Raw genomic sequence first — 27,438 nt, 5'->3', positions numbered from 1 at the left:
CACCATTTTTACATGACTAATTATTTAAAACAACTGTGGAAATAAATGGGATACTACATAAAACGTACTCTGAATAATTCCAGTTAATGATGATGATTTCTATAAAGCCAAGGTATTCTTACTGTAACTCAATACAGCTAATGAGTGAATATTGCAAATAGCTATGAAGTACACATTTGGTAGGCTCTATTCACAGAGGAAGAAATTACTATTCTTTAATTTATGATATACAGACACATTGAAATTTCATTTTAATTTCTGTTGCTGTTATATTTTTCTCCTGACCTTCCTGCTTAGCAATGCCAGCCTTCAGTGGGAAGCTCCCGACTCTGATATTGCCTGGCATCCAAAGTACTATCATTCTCGTAATTAACAGTGACTGGATACAAATAATTTAATTCTGGGTCAAATGAAAATGAATCAATGGTGCCAACTCCATTTCCCATCTTTCTAATTTTCTGTAACAAAAGAGAGGAGGAAAGTGTCTGTTTCTTGGTGTGAGATTCGTTTAGGAAAGTGATAGACAGATGAATAATTGGTGATGTCCTAGTCCTCCTTCCCACGAAACACTGTTGTCCCCAGGCAGGAAAATCATTCATTGTACTGAATAAACATTTAAAGTCACACACAATATGTCAGCTGGACATATTTGTGTTTCTAAGAAGATATGCTCATGACTTGGTTTGATGAATTAAGAGGAAAGCACATGTGGAGACAATAAAATATAAACCCAAGAAGATCTCAGTTTAAAACAAGAACTTGATCAGGTGCAGCAGCTCATGCCTGCAATCCCAGCACTTTGGAAAGCCAAGGCCAGGAGGATTTCTTGAATCCAGGAGTTTGAAACCAGCCTGGGCAACACAGGGAGACCTTGTTTGCACAAAAATTTTTTAAAAATTAGCTGGGTGTGGTGGCATGCATCTGTGGTCCCAGCTAAGGATGCTGAGGTAGGAGGATCACTTGAGCCCAGGAGGTCAAGGCTGCGGCGAACCACGATTGCACCACTGCATTCCAGCCTGGGTGACAGAGAGAGATCTCATCTCAAAAAACAAAATAAAACAAAATAAGAACTCCTTCCAGTCCCCTTTGTATGCAGAAACAGTGCTGCTAATGATGCTTCAGCAATGAAATAAGACATAGCAACTGGAAATCTGTAGCAATTTTGATAAAATCAACACACAGGTAAACCTTGTATTCACAATGTACAGTTTACTTATTTACAGAGTTGCAAGTTTAAATTGACTTTAATTGCAATTTAAGTCCTAGCTGAGTTACTCCTGGTCCCACCACTGCACCTCAATCTGCAAAATGAAAAGTTTGGACTCTCTGACCTAGAACTTCTCTTTGTTCTAAAATTCCTAGTAAATGAAGTTGATGGACAGGCCCTGTACCAATTAAATGTAGGGATTCTGTACCAATGTGGGGATTCTACCAGCTGCTGAGTAGGTCTGTTCCAATTATGCAGTCCAGAAGTGTGGAATTAGGCACGGGATGGATTCAGTGCCTGACTCACTGGGCCCACTGTGAAACAGACCTGAGCTGAAACACCATTGATTACCTGCCTTCCATAAGTCCCTGCTCTGGCTGGTTGGCCACAGTGACATTTGTGTCTCCTGGAAGTAGTGTCAGTTTAGAGCCAGTGTCCACAAGCCCTGAGAAGTCTGATTATTTCCTTTACCCCATGTACACTCTTCCTGGTAAAAGGCCTTCAGTCCCTTTGGGGAAGCTGGGAGAAAGATTAACAGTATAAATATTTAGCTGTGTACCAAGATCCTTCTTCAAGGAGGATCAGCCTCCCCTTCATTCAGTTGGTTCTGGGTCTGTAATCCAGCTCCAGTCTGGGAATGATGGAGGGGACATGACTCTGTTTTTATGATGCAAGTTAGGTTTTCATTCACTTGTCATAGAAGTTTTCTACTTATACAGATCAAGTAAGAATTGAGTAGACTTCCTATCTATTTCACTTCATGGTTAACTAGCCAATGCCACAGATGGCTGCAAGTCAGACTATGCTGGTTGCTGCTTGAACTCCACTGTCTTTTACAACACCCACTCCCACCCACCCTGCCATGGGCAATTAAGCAATGTTGAGCAAGATGACAGTCCCAGCCCTTTGGAATTTACATGCTGGTGGAGGAGAGAAAGAAGAACATAAAAAGTAAATATTTTCAGGCATCAATTGTAAGTACTGCCAAGGAGACAAAACAGGAAACTGTCTGAGACCCATTGGGTGTGTGGTCTGAGGAAAAGCCTCTGGGAAGCTGTGAGTGGGAGAGTCCTGGGAGAAGAAGCTTCAAAGCAGAAAGGATGGCAAGTACTGTACTCCTAGGAAATGCGTGGAGTGTGGGGGGCTCTGTGCACCAGAGGCCCACAAAAGAAACATTACCAACATTTTGGAATGTTTTTTCATTTAGTTTTTCTCAATTTTAAAACTGGATCAGATATGGTTGGAGGGAGTTGTTTAAGTTGATACCACATGGTCTTTCATTTAAGGTCTCTAGGATGAGAATCTTGATTCTCTGGCTTAAGTTTTAATAAAGAAAGTTTAAATAAAATGAGAATATATAAAAATTCAGCTGCTTCTGTACTGAGTTAATAAGTAATGGGAATGAAGGGTTTAAATATGACACACCTTTGAAAACAAGAAGAGCATTTAAATGGAAATTTTCTTATTCACAATGTTATTATTGTTTTCTCCTTCCTCTGTGAGATTCCCAAGCCCCTTGTGACCTCTTTTCAGGCTCTAATTCTTGGAAGATGGGGACTAGAAGAGCTGCCTGTCTGTACAGACTGTAAGCAACTTGAGGTGAGGGCTCAGCTATATCCATGAAAAACCTTGCATGCTTCCAGTGGGTAGAGTAGGTGTTGCAATGTTTTTTGAGTTGAATTGGAATGGAATTGGAGAAAAAGAGACTTTGATGAGATTCCTCAGAGACTCAGAAACAGAGTACCCAGATAAACCCTAGAGCTGTTGAGAAAAACCCTGGGCCATGAAGGTAGCACTTCACAAAGCAAACAAAAGTAAAATAGCCCATAAACTTTGGTGAAGAAGAAAAATATTGCAATGGTCAATTTTATGTGTTAACTTGACTGGATTCACAGATACCTAGACAGCTGGCGTCTTAGTCCATTTTTGTTGCTATAAAGGAATACCTGAGGTGGGGCAATTTATAAAGAAAAGGGGTTTATTTGGCTATGGTTCTGTTGGCTGGAAGACTGGGCATCTGGTGAGGGCCTCAGGATGCTTCCACTCAGGGGAGAGTGCAAAGGGGAGCTGGCATGTGCAGAGAACACATGGCGAGAGAGGGAGCAAAAGAGAGGGCTGGGGGTGCCAGGCTTATTTTTAAACAACCAACTCTCGTGGGAACTAATAGAGCAATAACTCACTCACATTAATCTAATCTTGATAGATTCACCTCCATGACCTAAAAACCTCCCATCAGGCCCCACCTTCAACACTGGGGATCAAATTTCAACATGAGATTTGGAAAGGTCAGACATCCAAACTATAGCAGCTAGTAAAGCATTATTTCTGGGTGTGTCTGTGAGGGTGTTTCTGGAGGAGATTGGCATGCAAATTGGTAAACTGAGTGGAGAAGTTCTGCCCTCAGTATGGGTGGGTACCATCCCATCAGTTGTGAACCTGGAGAGAACAAAAAGGTAGAGGAAATTCTGATTTGCTCTCTCTCTCGGAGCTGGAACATCCTTCCTCTCCTGTCCTGGGACAACAGATGTCCAGGTTCTCTGGCCTTTGGACTCTGGGACTTGCATTAGCAGCCCCCTGAGTTATCAGGCCTTCAGCCTTGGAATGAGGGCTATATTACCAGCTTCCCTGGTTCTGAGGCCTTCAAACTTGTACTGAGCCATGCTACTGGCATCCTAGAATTTCCAGCTTGCAGAAGGCCTGCCATGGGACTCCTCAGCTTCCATAATTGTGTGAGTCATTGCCTTAATTAGTCCTCTCTCATATCTATCTATCTATCTATCTATCTATCTATCTATCTATCTATCCATCCGTCCATCCATCCATCTAATCTATCCATTCTTTCCCATTGGTTCTGTCTCTTTGGAGAATGCTGACCAATACAGATTTCTTCCCTCATTTTCCTTAATAACTTCATTTCTCAGGTCCTCTCAGTTGCTGTATCCCACAAAACTCCGCAGAGGTTTTGCCACCTGGACTAAGGTAACTAAGCTCATATGACTTCCCCCTCAGTACTGCCCGCAGACTAGGTACTCACCGTTTATTATAGAGATTAACTTGATTTATGCTTGATTTTACTTGCCATGTTTTCTCCCAAATATTTTGTCCCTGATTAGGCCTTTCTGTTTCCTACATGGGCCAGACTTGAAATTTAAAAGCCAGAAAGGGATCTCTTTCTGCCTCCTCCCCTGCTGTCACACTGAGGCAATCAGCATAGTACAGCTTAGCTAAATGTATGGGAGGAGGAATAAAGGAGATAAGAAATGCCAAACTATGAGTGAGTGTTTCTAAACGTTATCCTACATTATCTTCTCTACCTTGTACTTTCAATACATCATCTCATTTGATCTTCACACTCCAAGGTAAGAATGCAAAGTCCTAATGTCTTCTTTTACAAAAGAAAAAGCAGTCAAGAGAGCCTGCGTGACTTTCCTAAGACTCCATGATAAAGGGCAGGAGCAGGGCACACCTGGATTTCTTGATTCCCAGCCTCCAGCAGTCCTGACCTGCTGGTTGAAAAATGATTTGTCTGCAACAGGAATGAGGATGATATCAAGAATACATCTAAGTTGTCTCTGCTTTTATGTTGCCCTTGAATCTGCTTCTGGACAGTCCATTGGTTTGGAGTATTTTGCAGCCACCACAATGGACCTTTTTCTCTACAGCCTGTTGGGATGACCATGTCACAATCCAGATTGGCAATTAAAATTGCCACAATAATTTGACCACAGTCATGTACTTTTGGGTCTTTGGATATTGCTTAAATTTCCCAAAAAAGATTGCAAACTGAAAGGACTGGAAAATTCAGCACCTATGCTGTTAGTTTTCTCTTGACAGGCTAGTGGTATTACATAGATAACAAAAGGGAGAAGGAAGCTTGGCCCTTCCTGGTGGCAAGAATGTCTTATCCTATGGACCTACTCACTGAGAAGGTCCTTTAACAAACAGCCCCAAATAACATCTGTTCTTCATTCATTCATTTCATTCAATCATTCAATCATTCAACATTTAGGTCTGCTGAAACCCTGTGAGTCCATGATCCAAAATCCATCTCCAAGTTAGCAGCGTATGTAGCCAATCTCAGAAACTGAGCACCAAGGGGCTCCCCTGTGGAGAAAAAGCCTCCTCTCCCCTTTCTCCATTGCTACAAAGCAAATGACTGATTCTGAACATTTTTTTTTCCCCAAGAACAAAATATTTTACACTTTCCCAAACTCTCCAGCCATCTTGGTTTACTGAAATGCACTGTCTTCACTCTAAGGAAAGCTCCTAAAATGTGTGCAAGTTACTCAAGTATTTGCTAAGTGCTCACTGCGTGCAGAATGTAGCATATGAGGAGCTATGGGAAATGCTACTATACATAATTAAGAAAGACATGCTATAGTCCTCTGACCTCTTTTCACAAAACTGTATTCTGCTTTGTAGGTTGTGGTGTGTATAATCAACAACCACAACGGTTGTTTAAAGTTTATAACCCAGCCCCATTACCCTCACTTTCTTCATTTAGTTTTTAAATTTGTATATTATTTCTACAGATTCATTGTGTTAGGTATCTTGAAAACAGTCTCTAAGTTCTCAATTATGAATCAAAATTATACATATATATGTGTGTGTGTGTGTATGTGTGTGTGTACATATATATATATATTTTAACTTTTAAGTTCAGGGGTACATGTGCAAGTTTGTTATAGAGGTAAACTTGTGTCGTGGGGGTTTGTTATACAGATTATTTTGTCACCCAGGCATTAAGTCTAGTACCCATTCATTACAAAAATTTTATATTTTTACTATTTTTTTTCTTATTGAAGCAAAGTTTCTCATATATTCCTTATTGAACTATTGGGTTTTTCTGTGCTTATGAATTCATTCAGTATAGTAATAAGTGCTTTAAGCTCTTTAAAGAAAATGACTTCACCATCAGCTACACTATACCACTGCATTTGGGTAATGGTGCAACTTCTGTTAATTCGACAGAAGTCAGGAACTTACTAAAAATTATGTCTCAAGGAGGCTTTCTACCAAGTTAAATATGCCAAGTTAACATAGATCAATAAAACAGCATTTATTTGAGACACTCTAATCCTGAATTTAACAGCATGCTTGAACGGTTCAAACCTTTAATTAGTTCATAACAGGTAGGACAAGAGCTATTTCCTACTTACGTTAAATTTTCAGAAGCAGCATATATGTATGAATGTGTTCTACCATAGAAATGGCATTCCATTTAAAACAATACCCATCTTCTAGAAGTAATAATCAGCTATGAAAACATAGGTGTATGTTCCCTTCGCTCCTGTATTTAAAGGTTGATAATTACATTTCTAAGAACCAGCATTGTGGCTTCCAGGGCTGACATGAGGATGTGGAGGGAGATGTGTGAAGGGATAATTTCCTCCTAATAAGGTTCTCTAGAGTGGAGAATGTGTTCAATTATGAAGAATAAACACATTACTATAAAATATGAAGGAGAAAACCTTACCCGAATCCAGAAAGTAAGCGACAGAAGAGAAAGAAGCCATAACCTTGGACAAATGAAGAAAGGAAGGCAAAGAATCCGTTGACAGACATGCAAATCAGAAGAGACTGTTTCCTTCCCACTTTGTCTGCCAGTCCTCCCCAGAAGAACGCCCCCACCATCATCCCGAGGTACACTATGCTGCCTGCAACACACAGAAAACAGAGAAACACATCAGAGATTGGGAGTCAATGACACATGTAACAGCAAGTGAACAAGGAACAAAATACATTCCAGCATTTTGCATGGGGAAAATTTCCTTTAAAAATATAACCTTCAGGATATAGTAATCAGTTTTCAAGTTGAAGAGTAAGCTCTGTGGACTACCGTCAGCCATAACCAATTGCATGAGCTGATGAGAAGTCATTTCCTTTACCATCGCATGCACAAAAAGACCAAATGGTCATGTTCCAGCCCGTTTTTGTGGGGATGCGTACAGAGCAGGCAGGCATAAGAACTCACCATACAGAACCATCCTTGCATGTGACCCACAGTCAAGTTACCTTTGGTCCAAATGCCCAGCCTAGCACCATGACAGGGCCAAGATGGGAGACCAAGTCAAGGGCTTCCAGGCCACAGTGGATCCTCCAGACTGCTTCAAATCTCTGCCTGTAGCCAATGACCTGGGCCAATGCCAGACTCTCAAGACCCCTCTAGAGGATTCCATGGGTTCTTTCTCTGTGTTCCATCCTAGAAGCGCTTGCTTTTATGGGAGTTAGGAAAGGTGAATTTAGAGATTATATGAGTTAATTTTAAAATAGTTTCTAACTCTGTCCATAAGAGAAAACTCTTTTTTGGAGTCAGGAGGTTAAAGAGAAGGAAAAGAGCTTTAGTGTGATGGGAAATATTAAACTTATCATGGTTGGCTTTGATCACTAAGGGAAACAAATGGAAAATCCAGAGTGGGATAGATGTTCCTCTTGGCATTATTGTGAGTATATACTTGAATTTTCTAATTTACTTTCTTCTAAAAAAACAGACCTTTGCCAATGATGATTAAGAATTTCTTCACCTGAATAAACCATGTGGTCATATTGTATCTGAAGAAAAAAGAAAAAAAGAAAAGAATAAAAAGAAAAACAAAACAACAAAAAATAGAAAACCAGACCTGCCACAGGCCCTGTCCAGAATCTTTCTCAGGATGAAATAATATTCCACGTGGCAAATGTTAGTTCAAGAGGGTTTCTACAAGGGTGAAAAATGTCTAGGAAAGATGGCATAAATAACACATGAAGGTTTGTTATATCTGGATGTGGCACTAAAAAAACTGCTACTTTATCTTTTATCCATTTCTACTTTTTCTGATGCTTCACCCAAGAATCATTTTAAAAGGCACATTCAAGATACTCTGTAGCATATAAGCAAAAATGTAAAAAAAAATTATTTATTGCTTTAGATTAGTTTGGGAACTATCCTATTTGAACATGTACCCTCAAATTAGTTTGGTAAACACACAGTTAAAGAAGCAATATGGAAAAAAAACACTTGGCAAGCTCTCATGACCCTCACATCAATAATGCAGGGATGCTGTTTTGCAGATAGCTGAGTATACTCAGCTACAGTGAATGGCGAATGTTGAGAGCAATTGTAAAATAAGACAAAATAAAAGCTGCCTTTATTTAGACTGGGTTACTAAAGAGAATGGGGTGGTCAACCTTTGCCTGCGTGGGGAGAGTATATTTTTCTCTGTACTGTGGTGCTGACTATAGACAGATCATCCTTCTCAATAGAGATTCCTCATATCATGACACCCAGTGCATGTCCAGGAGACAATTTAGAGAATGTATCAGTGCAGTGCGAGGGATTCCAAAAGCAGAGGGATTGACCCAGGGAAATGCCTATGTAGCAGATCTCTTATTTATAGCATAAGAGGCTCAAGTTTGCCACTCATGCCTCTCAGAAGATAACCACTAGCTAAGAAACTTTATAAGAATATCTGTGTCTTTTAAAATGCCTACAAATCAGAAAGTGAGCTTTTATAGATCAGGAGTGGCCTGTGGATGCTGTGATCTAAAGACTTGGGAGTCTTTCATATAGCTCCAGCCCAGGGAACAAAGCCTCCCCCATCCCTTTCTCCTTATGTCCTTCAGAACTGCCCCCACCCAGCCCCTGAGCCCTGAGGTAAGCCATCTTGATGGCAATAGTAAACCAAGATCTCTTGTGGTCCACCTGAATTATCTGACTACAGAAAGCATGAGTAACAGAGAGACAAGCTGTCTGCATTCAATCCATAACCACTTATTATCTTTTAATGATAATAGTAACCAACAGTGCCTGGTACTACTTTCACTGAGTGAGCATCTGCTTGTGCCAGGCCTTTCAGGAACATTCCATATGTTGGTTCACTTAGTCCTCACCACAGTCCCACAAAGTGAGTATTATTAAGCCATTTTACAGATGAGAAAACTAAGGCTCAGACAGATTATTCAACTTGATCTCACGGAGAGTAAGTGGCTAGCCAGGGTTGTGAAAAGATGTTTCTCTGACTAAAGCCTGGGGGTCTTTCTCAGGACTGATATTCTATTTCACCAGGCTCAACTGCCCTGGCCCTTCCACTGGGAAGTCCTGGACTTTCCCTTGATCCAGCAACTAAGGGGTTAAAACCTGATGCTACAGGGTAATACTTAGAGCTATAAACATGTTATTTTGATTCCCTGGCTATCCTTGTTATTAATTATTTTGAATATTGCCATTGTTCTTCCCGCTAAGCTCAACTTGGGAACCCCTGCTATGTGCAAACCGGAAACCAGGTGATGTGAAGCAAGGTCTTTAGTTGGGTGTTAATTTCTGCTTGAGCGCAACCCTGCTGTGTTTAAAGAAAGTGCGTCTGAGATCTCGGGGCAAGGCAGGTTAACCAAGATTCCTACTGCGCCCTAGACTCTCACCATCCACTGCTTTCTGCATTCCTCCTACCACCCTTTCCCTGAAGGCATTTGGACTTTCAGACCCCTGAGAGTGCGGGATTTACGGTCTGGGGAAAGTGGCTTATCAAAAACGAAGGCAGTGAAACATCCATGGCCTCCTGGGATCATAGGATCAGAACCAAACAATGCAGAAGTGTAAACTCATGTACCTGTGCTCCAAGTCATCCAAATTTTCTTCCTACTCTGTCAGGATGGCTTAAGGAGCTCGTAATTCAGAGGACACAAACGGATACAAAACTAAATGAGCCCAAGCCTAACCATGTGGTGTGCACCCCAACAGCAGTGTAAATGGGAGCAGAGGGGCAGGAGGTGGCCACTAATTCTCACGTGGCCTCTGGGAAGATTTCACTAACAAGAGAACAACAGAGGGGAATCTGAAGGATAAGAAATATTTCAAGATGGTATTAAATTCCTCCATGACTGACACGGTTAGTATAAAAAATGTCATATCAAACTGTGTCTTCACTTGCACTGTTTAACAATATTTTTAAGATCTAAAGGTAGTAATCTTTTGTGACTACACTTAATTTGTATTGAAAAGTGAACTGTTCCGTTGGGCATTCTGTGGAAAGAATTAATCCTATCCAACAGCTTATTGGAGACAAACACAGCACAATTAGAACATTCATTTGTGGATCGTGTGATCTAATTAAAGCCAGACAAAGCTTTAAATGTTGGCAAAGGCATCAGGTGAATAATTGTAACCACTCTGGGATTGTCAGACACAAACTGTATTCCTTCCCTGTTTGCATTCACTTTTCCTCTCTACCTTCACAGTGTTATAACGGGGAGTCCTTGAAAACTCAGAGCAGAGATCAAGCTCTGGACAATCGCCAGCCTTCTCTGCTCTCTGCGCCTTGAGATGCTGCAGAAGGGCAGACTTAAAACGTATCTTCATCCAAAGCCCCTCATTTTACAAGTGAGAAAATTGAGATTGTCAGAAGCCAGAACTTGAAATCATGTCTTTTAGATCCTCACTTCTCAAAATATGACCCCTGAACCAGTAACACCAGTCCCTGCTCCCCTGCCCTGGGGAGCTTACTGGAAATGTAGACTCTCAGACTCTACTCCAAACCCACTGACTCAAAGTCTGCATTTGAATAAGACCCCCAAGTGATCTGTGCACACCTTAGAATCTGAGGATGCTTTCCAATAAAACAGACAACCTTTCTAATACATTTTTAACATAAAGTTTGTATTTATTTAATCCATGTTTGAGGGGAGGAGATGAAGGCTACAGAGTATTTTAATTCCAAAGGTGTGAAACAGGCAAGACCTGCTAGATGAGCTGGAGCTCTCAAAAGGGCAAGCAGGAGCTGTGGAATTAGAAGTTGCTCACCTCCCCTGGGACCTGCCTTCCACAGAACTAGAAGCTGACTTTCCATTCAATTCCAGGAGAGCAATGTTAAAAAAGGCCAGGCTGTGACTCTTGTATCCTTTCATGAATTTAGTGAAGACTTTAATTCAGCTGGGCTTTCAGGTTGAACCTGACCTGAGAAATAAACTCAACCTACTCTTCCTATCATAGTGCTGGTGAAGGCCATTCCTGATCAGTCCAGGTTGTTAGTCTTTCAGAAGACAACACAAAGGCCTCAAATATGGCTTCCTCATTAAGGTAGTTTCTGACATGAAGGCTGGTTCCATTTTATCTAATCATACCCTCATTTCCCCTGATAAATATCACATTTACATTTCTGTCTCTTTGCTAAGCTGCTTTTGATTGTTTCTGACAATCCCTAAGGGGACATGTCTTTTCCCTCAACACCATTTTAAACCATATTTAAACAAAACAGAACAACTTTAGGAAATGATATATAGTGTTTTTCTCATACCAACTTTTAGCCCCTCAGTTTTTAAAAATTGTTTTAAGTACTTCAGCTACCCATGGCTAATACATTACTCTAGAATTCCTTGCACCATTTATTTATAAACTGATTTTCAATGAAAACCATTCTGTATTGGTATTCCGAATTCATTGATGATAAGGTTTGGGTCTGTGTCCCTGCCCAAATCTCATGTCAAATTGTAATTCCCAGTGTTGGAGGTGGGGCCTGGGAGGTGATTAGACCATGGGGGTAGATTTCCCTTTTGCTTTTCTTGTGATAGTGAATGAGTTCTCACAAGATCTGGTTGTTTAAAAGTGTGTAGTACCTTCCCCTTTTTTCTCTTCCTTCTGTTCTAGACATGTAAGACATGCCTGCTTCTTTTTCTCTCTCTTCCTTCTGTTCCAGACATAGAAGACCTGCCTGCTTCCCCTTTGCCTTCCACCATGATTGTAAGTTTCCTGAGGACTTCCCCAGCCATGCTTCCTGTACAGCCTGAAGAACTATGAGCCAATGAAACCTCTTTTCTTTATAAATTACCCATTCTCAGGCATTTCTTTATAATAGTGCGAGAATGGACTAATACAGAAAACTGGCACCAAGAAGTGGGGCATTGCTATAAGGACACCTAAAAATGGGAAGCAGTGTTGGAACTGGGTAATGGGCAGAGGTTTGAACAGTTTGGAGGGCTCAGAAGAAGATGGGAAGATGAGGGGTAGTTTGGAGCTTCCTAGAGGCTTTTAAAATGGTTGTGACCAAAATTCTGATTTCAATAAGGACAGTGAATTCCAGGCTGAGGAGGTCTCAGGAAATGAGGAACTTACTGGGAGCTGGAGCAAGGGTCACTCTTGCTATGCTTTAGCAAAGAGACTGGTGGCATTGTGCCCTGCTCTAGGGATCTGTGGAACTTTGAACTTGAGAGAGATGGCTTAGGATATCTGGTGGAACTAATTTCTAAGCAGCAAAGCATTCAAGATGTGGCCCGGCAGCTTCTTTTTTTTTACTTTTTATTTTTCCATAAGTTATTGGGGTACAGGTGGTATTTGGTTACATGAGTAACTTCTTCATGGTGATTCGTGAGATTTTGGTGCACCCATTACCCAAGCAGTATACACTGCACCATATTTGTAGTCTTTTATCCCTTGCCCCCTCCCACTCTTCCCCATATATATAATATATATAATATATGCTATATATTATGTATTATATATGTTTATATACATATATGTTTATTTACATATATGTATATGTTTATATACATAATATATAATATATAAAATACATAATATATATTTTATTATATTTATATTATATATATCACGTATGTTTATATGCATGAGCAAATAAATGACCTGAATATGTATATGTTTACATATATGTATTTTATATACATATTATATATAACATATAATATATAAAATACATAATACATATTATATTTTATATATATATCACATATGTTTATATGCATGAGCAAATAAATGACCTGAAACTGGAATTTATATTTAAAAGGGAAGCAGAGTGTAAAAGTTTGGAAAATTTGCAGCCTGGCTATGCTTTAGAAAGGAAAAACTAATTTTTAGGGGAGGAATTAAAACAGGCTGCAGAAATTTACATAAGAAGAGTCAATTGCTAATAGCCAAGACAATGGGAAAAATGCCTCAAAGGCATTTCAGGACCTCCATGGTATCCCCTTCCATCAAAGGTCCGGAGGCCTAGGAGGGAAGAATGGTTCTGTGGGCCTGGGCCAGGCCCAGGGCTCTGCTGCCCTGTGAAGCCTTGGGACACTGCTCCCTGCATCCCATCTGCTCCACCTCCAGCTGTGGCTCAAAGGGGCCCAGGTACTCAGGCTGCTGCTTCAGGGGGTGCAAGCTGTAAGCAACTTCCATGTGGTGTTAAGCCTATGGGTGTACAGAGTGCAAGAGCTGAGGCTTGGCAGTCTCTGCCTAGATTTCAGAAGATGTATGGAAAAGCCTGGATGTTGAGGTAGAAGTCTGCTGCAGAAGTGACACTTCTAGTGCAGGTTACTTCCTAGTAGAGGTTCATGGAGAACGTCTACTAGGGCAGTGCAAAGGGGAAATGTGGGGTTGGAGACCCCACACAGAGTCCCCACTGGGCCACTGCCTAGTGGAGCTGTGACAAGAGGGCTACCATTCTCCAGACCCCAGAATGGTAGATCCACCAACAGCTTGCACTGTGTGCCTGGAAAAGCCACAGGTGCTCAATGCCAGCCCTTGAGAGCAGCTATGGGGGCTGAGTCCTGCAAAGCCACAGGGGTGGAGCTGCCCAAGGCCTTTGGAGCCCATCTCTTTCATCAGTATGACCTGGATCTGAAACCTGGATGGAGTCAAAGGAGATTATTTTGGAGCTTTAAGATTTAATGACTCTCCTGCTGGGTTTTGGACTTGCTGGGAACTGTAGCCCATTTCTTTTGGCTGGTTTTTCTGTTTTGGAATGGCAGTATTTACCCGATGTCTGTACCCCCATTGTATCTTGGAAGTAACTAACTTGTTTTTGGTTTTATGAGCTCATAGGTGGAAGGGATTAGCCTTGTCTCAGATGAGACTTTGGACTTTTGAGTTAATGCTGGAATGAGTTAAGATTTTGGGAGACTGTCGGGAAGGCATAATTGTATTTTTTTTTTTTTTTTTTTTTTTTTTTTTTTTTTTTTTGAGACGGAGTCTCACGCTGTTGCCCAGGCTGGAGTGCAGTGGCGCGATCTCGGCTCACTGCAAGCTCCGCCTCCCGGGTTCCCGCCATTCTCCTGCCTCAGCCTCCTGAGTAGCTGGGACTACAGGCGCCCGCCACCGCGCCCAGCTAATTTTTTTGTATTTTTAGTAGAGACGGGGTTTCACTGTGGTCTCGATCTCCTGACCTTGTGATCCACCCGCCTCGGCCTCCCAAAGTGCTGGGATTACATAATTGTATTTTGAATGTGAGAAGGACATGATATTTGAAAGGGACCAGAGGCAGAATGATAGGGTTTGGGTCTATGTCCCTTCCTAGATCTCATGTCAAACTGTAATCGCTAATGTTGGAGGTGGGGCCTGGTAGGAGGTGATTGGATCATGGTGGCGGATTTCTCCTTTTCTGTTCTTGTGATAGTGAGTGAGTTCTCATGAGATCTGGTTATTTAAAAGTGTGTAGCACCTCTCTCTTCTCTCTCTTCCTTCTGTTCCAGACATGTAAGACATGCCTGCTTCCCCTTTGTCTTCCACCATGATTGTAAGTTTCCTGAGCCCTCCCTAGCCATGCTTCCCGTATAAGCAGAACTGTGAGCTAATTAAACCTCTTTTCTTTATAAATTAGTCCATCTCATGTATTTCTTTACAGCAGTGTGAGAATTGACTCATACAATTGATAATATCCATGAGGTGACAATCAAACTTACTTTTTATATGCAGATCTTCTTAGGTTAAAACAAAATTTTTGAGTCAAAGAAAAATAAAAGTAGATTTTTGCTGAATGAAAGGACATTTCTGGAAATGGTTGAAAATAATAATATGGACTGTCATATTAAATAAAGCTTTATTAGTCAAATAATGCTTCATTTTTTTAGATGTTATTATTCCTTTCACAAGAAGTAGGTGCATTTATTTTCCCAAAGGTAGAGTTTCTTCCACAAATCTGAGGTATGTCTACAATAGAGGCCCACTGACACACAATCTCTCCTTGACCAAACCCCAGTCTTTGGACCTCTCTTCTCAACTAGACTATGAAGTATGGACTTCTGTGTTCATTTCTGCATTGCCCAATTTTAGCAAGAATCCCACCAAGTCAGTGAACCGCTGACTCTAGATGGCTGGTTGTCTTCAATATCTGATCAGATCCTCTAGGCAATGTCTGATCACCCTGGTCTGTCAATCCAGTTAGGTCAATTTACCCAAAATCTCCTTTATCCCTGATGTTTCCTCTTGGTAATTTTCTGATGAGACTGGGTGCATTCAGGGTGGTATGGCAGTAGATCCCTCTTGGTAATTTTCTATTCACTAACTCTCCCACCCTGGTCCTTGGCTCTAAATTCACACTTTTCCTTTTTGTATTAGGAGTTGAGCCTGATCTCTCTTCTCTATTGCAAAACCAATTGCAGTGGTCCCTACACCTGTTGTGATGGTCCTGACTATGCTTTAACAAGCATTACAAATAACTTTCCCTTTAACATCACTTGGCCAGTTTTCATTTCACCAACCCAATAAAGTAACCGACCCTCCCACAAACACACCAAAAATCATTACTGAAAGTATTTTCCTTTCACTCACCCATCTTCCTTCTGCTTCCACAAGCAGCACTTTATGCTTCTCAAGAGTTGCGTATGTTTGTACCCAACTTTTTTATGCTAATTCTGTTTGTTATTAATTATGCATTTAATTTAACACCAATCACATAAATAATGAAATACGAGCGTGAAAGGAAAGGGAGCTATTTCTATGAAAGTGAATGTAAGAAAGACTTGGGGAAGATGACTTGCAAAAGAAAATCACTGCCATGTGAGCAATACAAAACAAAAAAGACTGAGAAAAATCCTTAAGAGGAAGGATCCTGTGCTCAGATTGAAGCACATGTGTTTTTAAGGTCTCATTCCACTTTAAAGAAACTTAAGACTAAAAATCAAAGCTGCCGAATGACTGTAGTGATGCAAAGAAAACAATGGCGAACTCGTTTGAAGAGCCCAACTCAGAGGAAAAGTCTCACTCTGCATCCAAAGATGGTCAAATGAATGTATGCTTATATGTTAAAACACCATATTTACATACATATTTATATTTTTGCATGTTTTCCTGCTTTTACCAACTTTTCTACTAACCAACTAATTACCAGACCTGATTTAGTCAGGTAAGGGGGTTTCTACCGTGCCTTCCTTTGAAGACCCCTAAGGTATGCTTCGTGCTTAAAGAAATCAGCCACTGGAATAATCACTGCAAATTGGTTTGTCTTATTACTAAAGGCAACACTGAAAATGATATCTTCTTTTTTTTTTTTTTTTTTTTTTGAGACGGAGTCTCGCTCTGTCGCCCAGGCTGGAGTGCAGTGGCCGGATCTCAGCTCACTGCAAGCTCCGCCTCCCGGGTTCGGGCCATTCTCCTGTCTCAGCCTCCTGAGTAGCTGGGACTACAGGCGCCCGCCACCTCGCCCGGCTAGTTTTTTGTATTTTTTAGTAGAGACGGGGTTTCACCGTGTTAGCCAGGATGGTCTCGATCTCCTGACCTAGTGATCCGCCCGTCTCGGCCTCCCAAAGTGCTGGGATTACAGGCTTGAGCCACCGCGCCCGGCCGAAAATGATATCTTCTTAAGGTCAATTCTAGGAAGCCAAGGGAAGACCACACTCAGCCAACCATTTTGGGGTTCCAGGAGCAGGGACAACAGGGCAGCAGCTGTGAAAGCTTACACATCAGTGTAAGCTCCCTCTCTCCTATTTCCTCAAAGAAAGAGTCTTTTTTTTTTTTTTTTTTTTTTTTCATTTTATACTAGAAAAATCCCTGGAATGAGGGCCAAGTTACCCTGGACTAGTTCTAGTCTCCCTCTAACTAGACTTAGGATCTCAGGCCAGTCTTCTAGCTTCCTTATGTGTCAAATGCTTGGTTTGGGCTAGATGTTGGGTCAGTTAGTCCTGCAAACTGTTGGCCCGGCCTTTCCTTTCTGTCTGCATGGGGGTGGGAGTGGGGTGCCTCCCTCCCTTGTTGGCCTGTTCTGGACCCTCCCCACCCACTCACTGATGTGTAAGCTTTTGCAGCTGCTGCCCTGTTGTCCCTGCTCCTGGAACCCCCAAATGGTTGGCTGAGTGTGGCCTTCCCTTGGCCAGACTCCATCAGAGTCCATAGAAGGCTGACTCCAGGGGCCACTGTCCCTCTCCAGCTGTCGCTGCCCCCCACCCAAGATGCTAAGTAGGCTGTAACATCTCCTTGTTATCCACAATTTGCTATTTTTTGTCATTACTGGTTACAAATTCTGTGTCTGATTAGAAATGATAGCATGAAATCTCAAGCTCAGTACTTGTTCTATTAAATTCTTTCATTAATAGCGCTGAGAAGAAAACCGATTATTAAAGTAATGGGGGTTAAGATGGGGAAGAAAAATAACTGTTATTATTTTTTAAATCAAATGCAGTATCCTTAGTCTTTATTCCACTACCATTTACCACTCTGAACTTTGGGTCAGACACCAAACAGTTAAGAGCCTGGGCTCTTAGAACAGATGGCTTAGATCTGAACCCTTCCCCTACCAGTTCCTAGCTGTGCAACCTAGAGTTACCTAATTTCCTTGTGGTGCCTCAGTTTTCTCCTCTGTAGAGTGGGGCTAATAACAGTACCTACTTCACAGGGTTTTGAGAGATTAAATGGGATAAAGTACTTAGTACCGTGTAAAACATACAGTTGTTCAATAAGCAACAATTATTATTATTTTTGAGATGGGGTCTCACTCTGTCACCCAGGTTAGAGTGCAGGGGTGTGATCTCAGCTCACTGCAACCTCTGTCTCCCAGGTTCAAGTGATCCTCCCACCTCAGCCTCCCAAATAGTTGGGACTACAGGTGTGTGCCACCATGTCCAGCTAATTTTTTGTATTTTTGGTAGAGATGGGGTTTCACCATATTGCCCAGGCCTAGTCTCTAACCCCTGAGCTCAAGCAATCCACCTGCCCTTAGTTCCCAAAGTGCTGGGATTACAGGCGTGAGTCACTGCACCCGACCAACAATTATTAATATCACTATTGGCATCAGGTAAAGAGAAAAGTGGAGAAATAAAATAGTGATGGAAAAGAAAAAGCAGGAAGAAAAGAAGATGGCTCTGGAATGGTAGAAAAAGTGAAATGACAACTTTTCACCTTCCTTAACTGAAGTTCTGAAAAGAAGACACCTGAAATAGCACTGAAAGAGTAATCTAATTTTCTAAATCCCAAAGACACATTTTTCTGCAATTTGAAACTATTTAAATACATAATTAATAGGCTTCTAAAACTGATCCCTCACTTTTTTCAATTACTATTTTTAGTAGCCACAGGTAGGGGCCATTATGTGTTCAAAAGCATCTATGGACTTTCACAAAATCAAACAAAAGCAAAGAAAGTAATAACATCAAAGGTGTATGTACAAAGGGGGAAAACCTTTCTAATTTGCATGAGAATATTTACAACAAAAGCCAGCTCATCTTAGCTAGAAAGAACTGTAAATATCAGATGCAGTCTACAGCACATCTTTGACTTTTACCTTAGGAAAGCCTGACATTTAAGTTTGCTGGTCCAGGCAGAGACCAAACATGGGCAGATAACGCCATGTCAAGCAATAGTGCTAATTGTTACATAAGTTCACCTGGGCACTAAAAAGCACATGCGGGCCTAAGACGCTTTTCCTGAATCCAAAGAGCAAACTGTAGAAGAAGAGTCCTAATAATGAAGCCCAATCTATTCTCTAATGTTGTTCCTCAAATGGCTGTTGTACAGCATGCCCATTGGACAGGAAGGAGACATTACAGTGTTTTGTGCATGTATGGCTCTGCAGGCCCCCTTGTTATTTGAAGCAATTTTTAAAAAAGTCTTAGGAATCAAGAACATTAAAGCGAGTCACCTTGCGGTGTACCATGGACATCACATATCAGTTCAACACCAATGGGATCCCCATCTCTTGCGAGGTTCTCCCACTCCAAGTTCTGTGCTGAGGGAGAAGAGTGGTGAAATGCTTTGGCTCTATGTCCCCACCCAAATCTTACCTTGAATTGTAATAATTCCCATGTGTCAAGGGTGGTTCCAGGGGAAATAATTGAATCATGTGGGTGGTTCCCTCATTCCATTCTCATGATAGTGAGTGAGTTCTCATGAGATCTGATGGTTTTATAAGGGGCTTCCCGCTTTGGTCAGCACTCATTCTTTCTCCTGCTGTCCTGTGAAGAGGTGCCTTCCACCATGATTGTAAGTTTCCTGAGGCCTCCCCATCCCTGTGGCACTGTGAGTCAATTAAATGTCTTTTGTTTGTTTGAGAAAAGGTCTTGCTTTGTCGCCCAGCCTGGAGTGCAGTGGTGTAACCTCGGCTCATTGCAACCTCTGCCTCCTGGATTCAAGTGATTCTCTTGCCTCAGCTTCCTGAGTAGCTGGGATCACAGATCTGTGCCACCATGCCCAGCTACTTTTTGGATTTTTAGTAGAGACAGGGTTTCACCTTGTTGGCCAGGCTGGGATCAAACTCTTGATCTCAGGTGATCTGCCCGCCTCAGCCTCCTCAAGTGCTGGGATTACAGGCATGAACCACTATGCCTGGCCAACCTCTTTTCCTTATAAATTACTCAGTCTTGGGTATTTCTTCATAGTAGTGTGAGAATGGACTAATACAGTAAATTGGTACTGGATAGTACCAATTTAGGTACTATAGGCTTGGGACTTCCTAGAGACTTATTGAATGGCTTTGACCACAATAGACAATGAAGTCCAGGCTGAGGTGGTCTCAGATGAAAATGAAGAACTTCTTGGGAACTAGAGTAAAGGTCACTCTTGCTATGCAAAGAGAATGGTGGCATTTTGCCCCTTCCCTAGCGATCTGTGGAGTTTTGAACTTGAGAAAGATGATTTAGGGTATCTGGTGGAAGAAGTTTCTAAGCCACAAAGTGTTCAAGAGGAACCAGAGCAGAAAAGTTTGAAAAACTTGCAGCCTGATGATGTGATAGAAAAGAAAAACTCATTTTCTGGGGAGAAATTCAAGCCTGGTGCAGAAATTTGCATAAGTAACAGGAGCTGAATTCAATGGTGATTTCCCCATTGAATCACCAGGACAATGGGGAAAATGTCTCCAGGACATGTGAGAGATCTTCATGGCAGCCTCTCCCATCACAGGCCTGGAGACCTAAGAGGGAAAAATTGTTGGGACATGGTGCCCTGAATCCCAGCTGCTTCAGCTCCAGCTGTGGCTAAAAGAGGCCAGAATATAGCTCAGGCTATTGCTTCAGAGAGTGCAAGCCCCAAGTCTTGGTGGCTTACACGTTGTATTGGGCCTGGGGATGGACAGAAGTCAAGAATTAAGGTTGCGGAACCTCTGCCTAGATTTCCAAGGATGTATGGAAACTCCTGGATGTCCAGGCAGATGTTTGCTGCAAGGGCAGAGCCCTCATGGAGAATCTCTGCTAGGGTAGTAAGGAAGGGAAATATGGGGTAGAAGCCCCCACACAGAATCCCCACTGTGGCACTGCCTAATGGAGCTATGAGAAGAGGGCCACCATCCTCCAGACCCCAGAATGGTAGATCCACCAACAGCTTGCACCATGGGCCTGGAAAAGCTGCAGACACTCAATGCCAGTCCATGAAAGCAGCAAGGAGGGGGCTGTACCCTGCAAAGTCACAGGGGCTGAGCTGCCCAAGGCTGTGGGAGCCCACCTCTTGTATCAGTGTGACCTGGACGTGAGACATGGAATCAAAGAAAATCATTTTGGAATGATAAGGTTTAACTACTGCCCTATTGGATTTTGGACTCACATAGGGCCTGTAGCCCCTTCATTTTGGCCAATCTCTCCCATTGGGAATCTGTGTATTTATCCAATGCCTGTACGTACACCCCATTATATCTAGGAAGTAACTAACTTGCTTTTGATTTTAAAGGCTCATAAGGAGAAGGGATTTGCCTTGTCTCAGATGAGACTTTGGACTTGGACCTTTGGGTTAATGCTGAAATGAGTTAAGACTTTGGGGGACTGTTGGAAGGGCATGATTGTTTTGAAATGTGAGGACATGAGATTTGGGAGGGGCTTGGGGTAGAATGATTTGCTTTGGCTCTGTGTCCCCACCAGATCTCACCTTGAACTGAAATAATCCCCACGTGTCAAGGGTGGGACCATGTGGAGATAATTGAATAAAGGGGGTGGTTTCCTTCATGCTGTTGTCATGATAGTGAATGAGTTCTCATGAGATCTGAGAGTTTTACAAGTTTCTTGAGACCTCCCGAGCCATGCAGAACTGTGAGTCAATTAAACCTCTTTTCTTTATAAATTATTCAGTCTCAGGTATTTCTTTATAGCAGTATGAGAATGGACTAATACAAGTGGTAATAGACTGAACCTAATCTTCAATGATCCCAATCACTGACCCAACAAAAGAAGCAAGTGATCATTAATTCCACAGCTCTTGCTTGAGTTCCTGCTATAAACCAGGCATCTTGCAAGGTATGAGGGTAGGGAGGGAGGCGAGGTCCACAAACTTGAACAGGACATGGTTTTCACTCTCCAGCAGATCACCACCTAGTGCAGCAAGGTTTCAGACTCTGGCTGCTCATTGGAATCATCTGAAGAGCTTTAGGAAAAACAAAACACTGATGCTAGGCCATACCCAGAGGTTATTTATCTATAATTTGCTATTTCTTCTCTATCCAAGAGGCAGTGTGAAACTTAATGCCAAGGTTTTGGCATAGGGTTCAGATGACAGTATTTTTTAAAAGCTTTCCATCAATTCTAATATGAAGCCGGGGCTTTGAACCTTTGGTTTCCTGGGAGATTAAAAACATGCAAAAAGTAATTACCACAGAATGAAACACGTGCTATAATTAAGGTGAGTACATTATGCTTAAGGGGAAAAAAGGAAAGACTACTTAATTAGTTCTAGGGAATTCTGAAAAGCTTCACATAGAGGGTGATGGTTGTACTGGGTTTTGAATAATGAATGAGAAGCCTCCAAGTAAAAAGCACTCTCTGAGGAAAGTTCCAAGGGAGGGAAGAATATCATCTTCAAAGGTTTGGAAGTGTGTCAGAGCACAGCACACTAAGAGGACTCTAGGTAGTTCAGGGTAGATGGAATGTGGAATTCGTGGAGAGTGGCAAGAGAAAAGGCTGGAGGAAAAGTTGGAGTCAACACAAAGAGTGGAGCTTTATCCTTGGGGCAGCTGAAAAACAGACTAGATATTATCTGTACCTTAAAATATCATTTTAGTAACTGTGTGGAGGATAAAATGCAAGGAGGAAAGATGGAGAGAAGGGGAGGGTAGAGGGGGTGATATACTTTGGATATTTGTCATGCCCAAATCTCATGTTAAACTGGAATTAACATGAGATTTGGGCGGGTTTGAGAGCACAAACCCCAGTGCTAGAGGTGGGGCCTGGTGGGAGGTGTTTGGATCGTAGGGGTGGATCCTTTATGTCTTAGTGCTGTCTTCAGGATGGTAGGTTCTCGGCTGGGTGTGGTGGCTCACACCTGTAATCTCAGCACTTTGGGAGGCTAAGGCAGGCAGATCAACTGAGGTCAGGAGTTTGAGACCAGCCTGGCCAGCATGGTGAAACCTGTCTCTACTAAAAATACAAAAAAAATCAGCTGGGTGTGAGCTGGGCGTGGTGGTGGGCACCTGTAATCCCAGCTACTCAGAAGGCTCGCTTGAATCCGGGAGGTGGAAGTTGCAGTGAGCCAAGATCACGCCTCTGCACTCCAGCCTGGGCAACAAGACTGAGACTCTGTCTCAAAAAAAAAAAAAAAAAAGAGATGGTAGGTTCTCATGAGATGTGGTCATTTAAAAGTATGTAGCACCTCCCCCTACTCTCTCTCTCTCTCTCACACTCTCTCTCCCTCTCTCTCTCTCTCTCTCAATCCTACTTTCACCATGTGACATGCCTGCTCCCACTTCACCTTCTACCATGATTGGAAGCTTCCTGAGGCCTCCCCAGAAACAGATGCCGCTCTGCTTCCTCTACAGCCTGCAGCATCACGACCCTTTCTTTATAAGTTACCCAGTCTCAGGTATTCTTTACAGCAATGCAGGAATAGCCTAACACAGGGAGGAAGAAAGACCACCAGGACTAGGGCAGGTCACTGAGCCTCCTGAAGTGCCTGGAGCACAAAATTTAAGGAGCCTCACTCTCACGTGTCGGCTCTGAAAGTGAACAACTCGGAGAGTGTGTGCTTCCTTTCATCTTACGCCCGAGGCACCTCGCTTTCTTCATTCTAGTCCTGACCCTGGAAAAAAGACCAGCTGAAGGAATATCCCTGAGCAAATAACTCCAGTAGGCCAGGGAAGAAATGATGGCTGCCTGGTCTAAGGCAGGGAAAAGAGAGCAGGCTTGGAGAAGAGAGAAAAGGCTGGAAGTATTTTAAGTCATCAGAGTCCATAGTTGTTGTAAACTGACAGGTGAGGCAAAGAAGATTTGAAGTTCACATTAAGGATTCCAGCTTGGGATAGGTCATAACAAAATTGATAAAGGAAATACAAGAGGAGGGTAGGTCTGGGGGGCCATGTCTTAAACAAGTGAGGAAGATGCTCACAACAGAAACCCTCATTCTACTCTATGTGAACAGGGCAGGATAGGGCAGAGCAGGCAACACATGCAAATCAATAAAGCCGTGGTCAATACAGCTGACCATCAGGAAATGCTTCAGGAGCTTCAAAAATAAAAATAAAAACCAAAGAGAATATGAACAATGAGAGGATAGGTGGAATGGCATTTTTGCTTTCTTTCAGGACTACACAACAGTCCTGGAGAGGGTCTAACATAGGAGGCATGAGAAGGTTGGAAAGGTCAGGAGGGTCGGTGTCTGGCGGGAGTGACTGGGTTTCGTGTGTGGAGAAATATAATTAGGCTGGATGAGTAAGAGAAGATCCTACATATCAAAGCAAAAGCATTTAAATTACTTATACAGACAATGGGGAGTCACTTATGGGTTCCTGAGTGGGGAAGGAAAGCAATCAAAGCCTGATATAGTCTGGCTCTTTGTCCCCACCCAAATCTCACGTTGAATTGTAATCCCCACATGTTGAAGGTGGGGCCTGGTGGGAAGTGGTTGATCATGGGGGTGGCTTCTAATGGTTTAGCCCTATCCCCCTAGTGCTGTCTCCTGAGAGAGTTCTCATGAGATCTGATGGTGTAAAAGTGCGGCACATCCCTGCCTCCCTCTCTCTCCTGCTCCACCACGGTAAGACATGCTTGCTTCCCCTTCACCTTCTGCCAAGATTGTAAATTTCCCAAGGCCTCCTAGCCATGCTTCCTGTTAAGATTGTGAAACCATGAGCCAGTTAAACCTCTTGTCTTCATAAATTACCCAGTCTCAGGTAGTTCTTTCTAGCGGTGTGAAAACAGACTAATAGAAAGCCCTAGTGTGAAAAGCACTAGGGCACTGTAGAGCCGGACTGGCAGACTTTCTGTAAAAGGCCAGATAGTAAATATCTCAGACTCTGTGGGCCATACAGACTCTACAGCAACGACTCAGCTCTGCTGTTGCGGCATGGAACCAGCCATAGACAACACGTGAACAGATGGGTGTGGCTGTGTTCCTACCAACCTTTATCTACACAATCAGGCAGAGGGTTGGATCTGAGCTGTGGGCTGTCATTTGTGGACCCCTGCTCTAGAGGAAGAGGCGTTTGCTGAGGGTAGGTGTGTATTAATTGAACAGGTAGGGGGGTGGCTGAGAGGCAATGGGAAGTGTAACACCCAGGCTGCGGTGAGGAAAGGAAGAAACATACTTGGGAGGTGGCAGCATAGCAGGGCAGTTGAGAGCCTTACAAAATGTGATTTCCCTGCAAGAATAAGTGAAAGGATATGACCCAGGCTCAAATGATACGACCAAGAAGAAGTGAGTCAACCCTTGAGGATAGTGACATTTAGAGGACAAGAAGGAAAAGAAGTCAGAGGTAAGAAAGAGTGGACAAGGAAATAAGAAAAGGGGTCTGGATAGAGCAGAGAAGACCTCAGAATAAAAATTGAAGAGGAAAGGCTGTTCGATGGTGCCCACAGCATGAGAGTCCAGAAAAGACTTTTGGGCCTGTCCTGGAAGAGGTCACTCGCAAGGTTGAAGGGGCAGGCTCGGGCCAGGAGGAATGACGAAGGCAGAGAGCAGGAGATGAAAGCAGAGAGGGCAGTGAGAGAAGGGAGGCCAGGAATGTAGCTAAGCACAACTGCAATTCAGAGGAGTGAGAGGGCACCATGTCACTGGACTGAAAAGAACTGGGGCAAATGCATCAGCACAGGATATCAGTGAAGATAGAAGAAAAGCATCAAGTATATTAATACGGACATGATTGCCTTGAAACCACAGCGGCAGATATAATAGACCATGGCAAAGGGCTTATGCTGCCGGAAGAGTGGGCTAGTATGGAAGGAAAGTGCTACTATGTGCCTTGTTGTCAGAAAATGCATGAAAAACAGACTTATGAGAAATGTATTAATCTTAAGTTTAAGCATAGCTACCTTAAAAGTGTTTTTTTTCCCAGAAAAGTCTCCTTTATATTAATATCACCACAGCGAATAAACAAAGCATAAAAATCTAAAAGGAACTGGTATTTTAGAGGAACAGAACAAGAAAACAATCTTTGATATATGTTAATATTAAATCTTGTGATATTTTACAGCAACAGAAAGGCCTGGAGGGGCAGGGACTCTCACTACTTAAGTCTGGGCATTTCTAGATGCTTGGAGCATGATTGTATATGGCAGGAAAACAGGTCTGAAAATGAACTCAAAGATCACAGTGCTCGATCAACATTAATAAGAAAATAATTGCATGAAGCCTCCAAGATCCCTCTCTTAAAAAATTATCTGTAAGTTTTTTTTCTGTTGTTGTTTTTAAAGTTCAGATGGCAGATATCAAAACAACCAGACTAGATCATAATAGATTCCAGTAAATGTCTAAAGAGAAAATCCAGCAGGCCATTACTGATACTCCTATGTGACCTTTTGTTTCCTGAAACAGGCAGACACCTAAGTTGTCAGTTCAGGGCAGTGAGTGAATAAATATCGGGATCTACCTTGCACTAATGGATGTTGCTCTTAATCCATTACTGGTGGCAAAGTCGAGGTGAATTCAGGGCAGTGCTTCTTGACAGTTGCAATTTATTTTGTCATTAGTGATGAAGCATCACATGAGGGCTCCTGGATCCCAAACTGTCAGAAGCGCACTTAGGCATTTTAGGAAAAGTCACCCAGATATTCAGGTGCTGACCCACAGTACTGAAGCTGTTACTTAGTAGCTGATTCTTTTTATTATGACTATTAAGGATTTATGTCTAGAATGAGCAGTCAGCCATCTGCTTCTCAGAGAAAAATTTGGTCACTTTGAGAGTAAGAAAAAAGTAGGAATTTTAATCAATTATTATATTGTGACTCAAAAACAAGCAAAAAACAATGCTGAATCCATTTTGCTTTCTGCTCTGAAACCTAAGATAAGGCATGTTAAAAACCATTGCACCCTAGAATCCCTAAATGGCCCCTGAGCACGCTGCATTCGTTCATTCATTCTTATCCACAAATCCTCATTCAGTCAATCATATATGCAACATGCTCCTCTTGCCTTTCATCCAAATCCTGTACTGTGAACTTCACCTCCACATTCTTTGTGAAGACACCCAGACTACTCTAGTTTGCACGGGTAACTCCTATACATTCTCACCCACATTCTAACTTGCATTATTTATCAGCATTTCATAAGCATCAGTCCTATCTCTATACTTAATTTTCAATTTGAGTCCTGGCAGGAACTATGTATTATGGCATCCTATTCTGAAATTCCATGAGACTATACTATTCTAGGCACATCTTAAAAATCAGTAAAACCTCATTGATTTAATGTAGAAGGTTGAACTCAAACTGCAGTCCTCCTCACATAAAACTATGCAATTGACAGAACTAACTCAAAAATGAAATTATGATCATAACATCTTGAGTGTCCCAAGAAAGTATGAGTAGCATACTTGAGACCTTTTGTCTAGAAGAATAATTTCCAAATCCAATCTACCGAACAGACAGGCTCCATGAGAAAGTTTCCACCAGCCTGCAGTTAAACGAGAAAAACAAGGAAAATGATATGTCTTTTTCATAAAGATAAATTTACTCAATTTAAAAAAAGTCCTTTAAGAACATGTCCTTCCTATTATTTTGATGTGAACATGCCTTTTGTTTTATAAAATGATAGTGAGTATAAAGAGTAGTGTGCATGTTATTGCAATCATTATTTTTAAGTATTCTTCCTCAGTAAAATAAAGGTGGACTTCCCTCTGTCAATCTTCCTCATTCTTTTCCTTTTTTTT

At 42.1% G+C, this 27,438-nt stretch overlaps 1 protein-coding gene and 1 non-coding gene across 2 annotated transcripts in view; one reads left to right on the top strand and one right to left on the bottom strand.

Moving 5' to 3' along the window:
- The window catches only part of SV2C (synaptic vesicle glycoprotein 2C), a 243,868-nt gene that overhangs the window by 126,912 nt on the left and 89,518 nt on the right, over positions 1-27,438 (bottom strand). Inside the window, exon 3 of the mRNA XM_005557197.5 lies at positions 6,684-6,864. Within this exon, the coding sequence (XP_005557254.2) occupies positions 6,684-6,864 (181 nt within the window). The remainder of the gene's footprint in view (positions 1-6,683; positions 6,865-27,438) is intronic.
- Positions 7,703-7,769, top strand: LOC123574244 (small nucleolar RNA SNORD36). The gene has a single exon (XR_006699131.1). It is a non-coding gene; the product is annotated as a small nucleolar RNA SNORD36 (small nucleolar RNA).

Source organism: Macaca fascicularis, chromosome 6 (assembly GCF_037993035.2).
Source record: "Macaca fascicularis isolate 582-1 chromosome 6, T2T-MFA8v1.1".
Classification (NCBI taxonomy): domain Eukaryota; kingdom Metazoa; phylum Chordata; class Mammalia; order Primates; family Cercopithecidae; genus Macaca; species Macaca fascicularis.
Note: the sequence above shows the minus strand (reverse complement) of the source record. Positions and strands in the feature narration are given on the sequence as shown.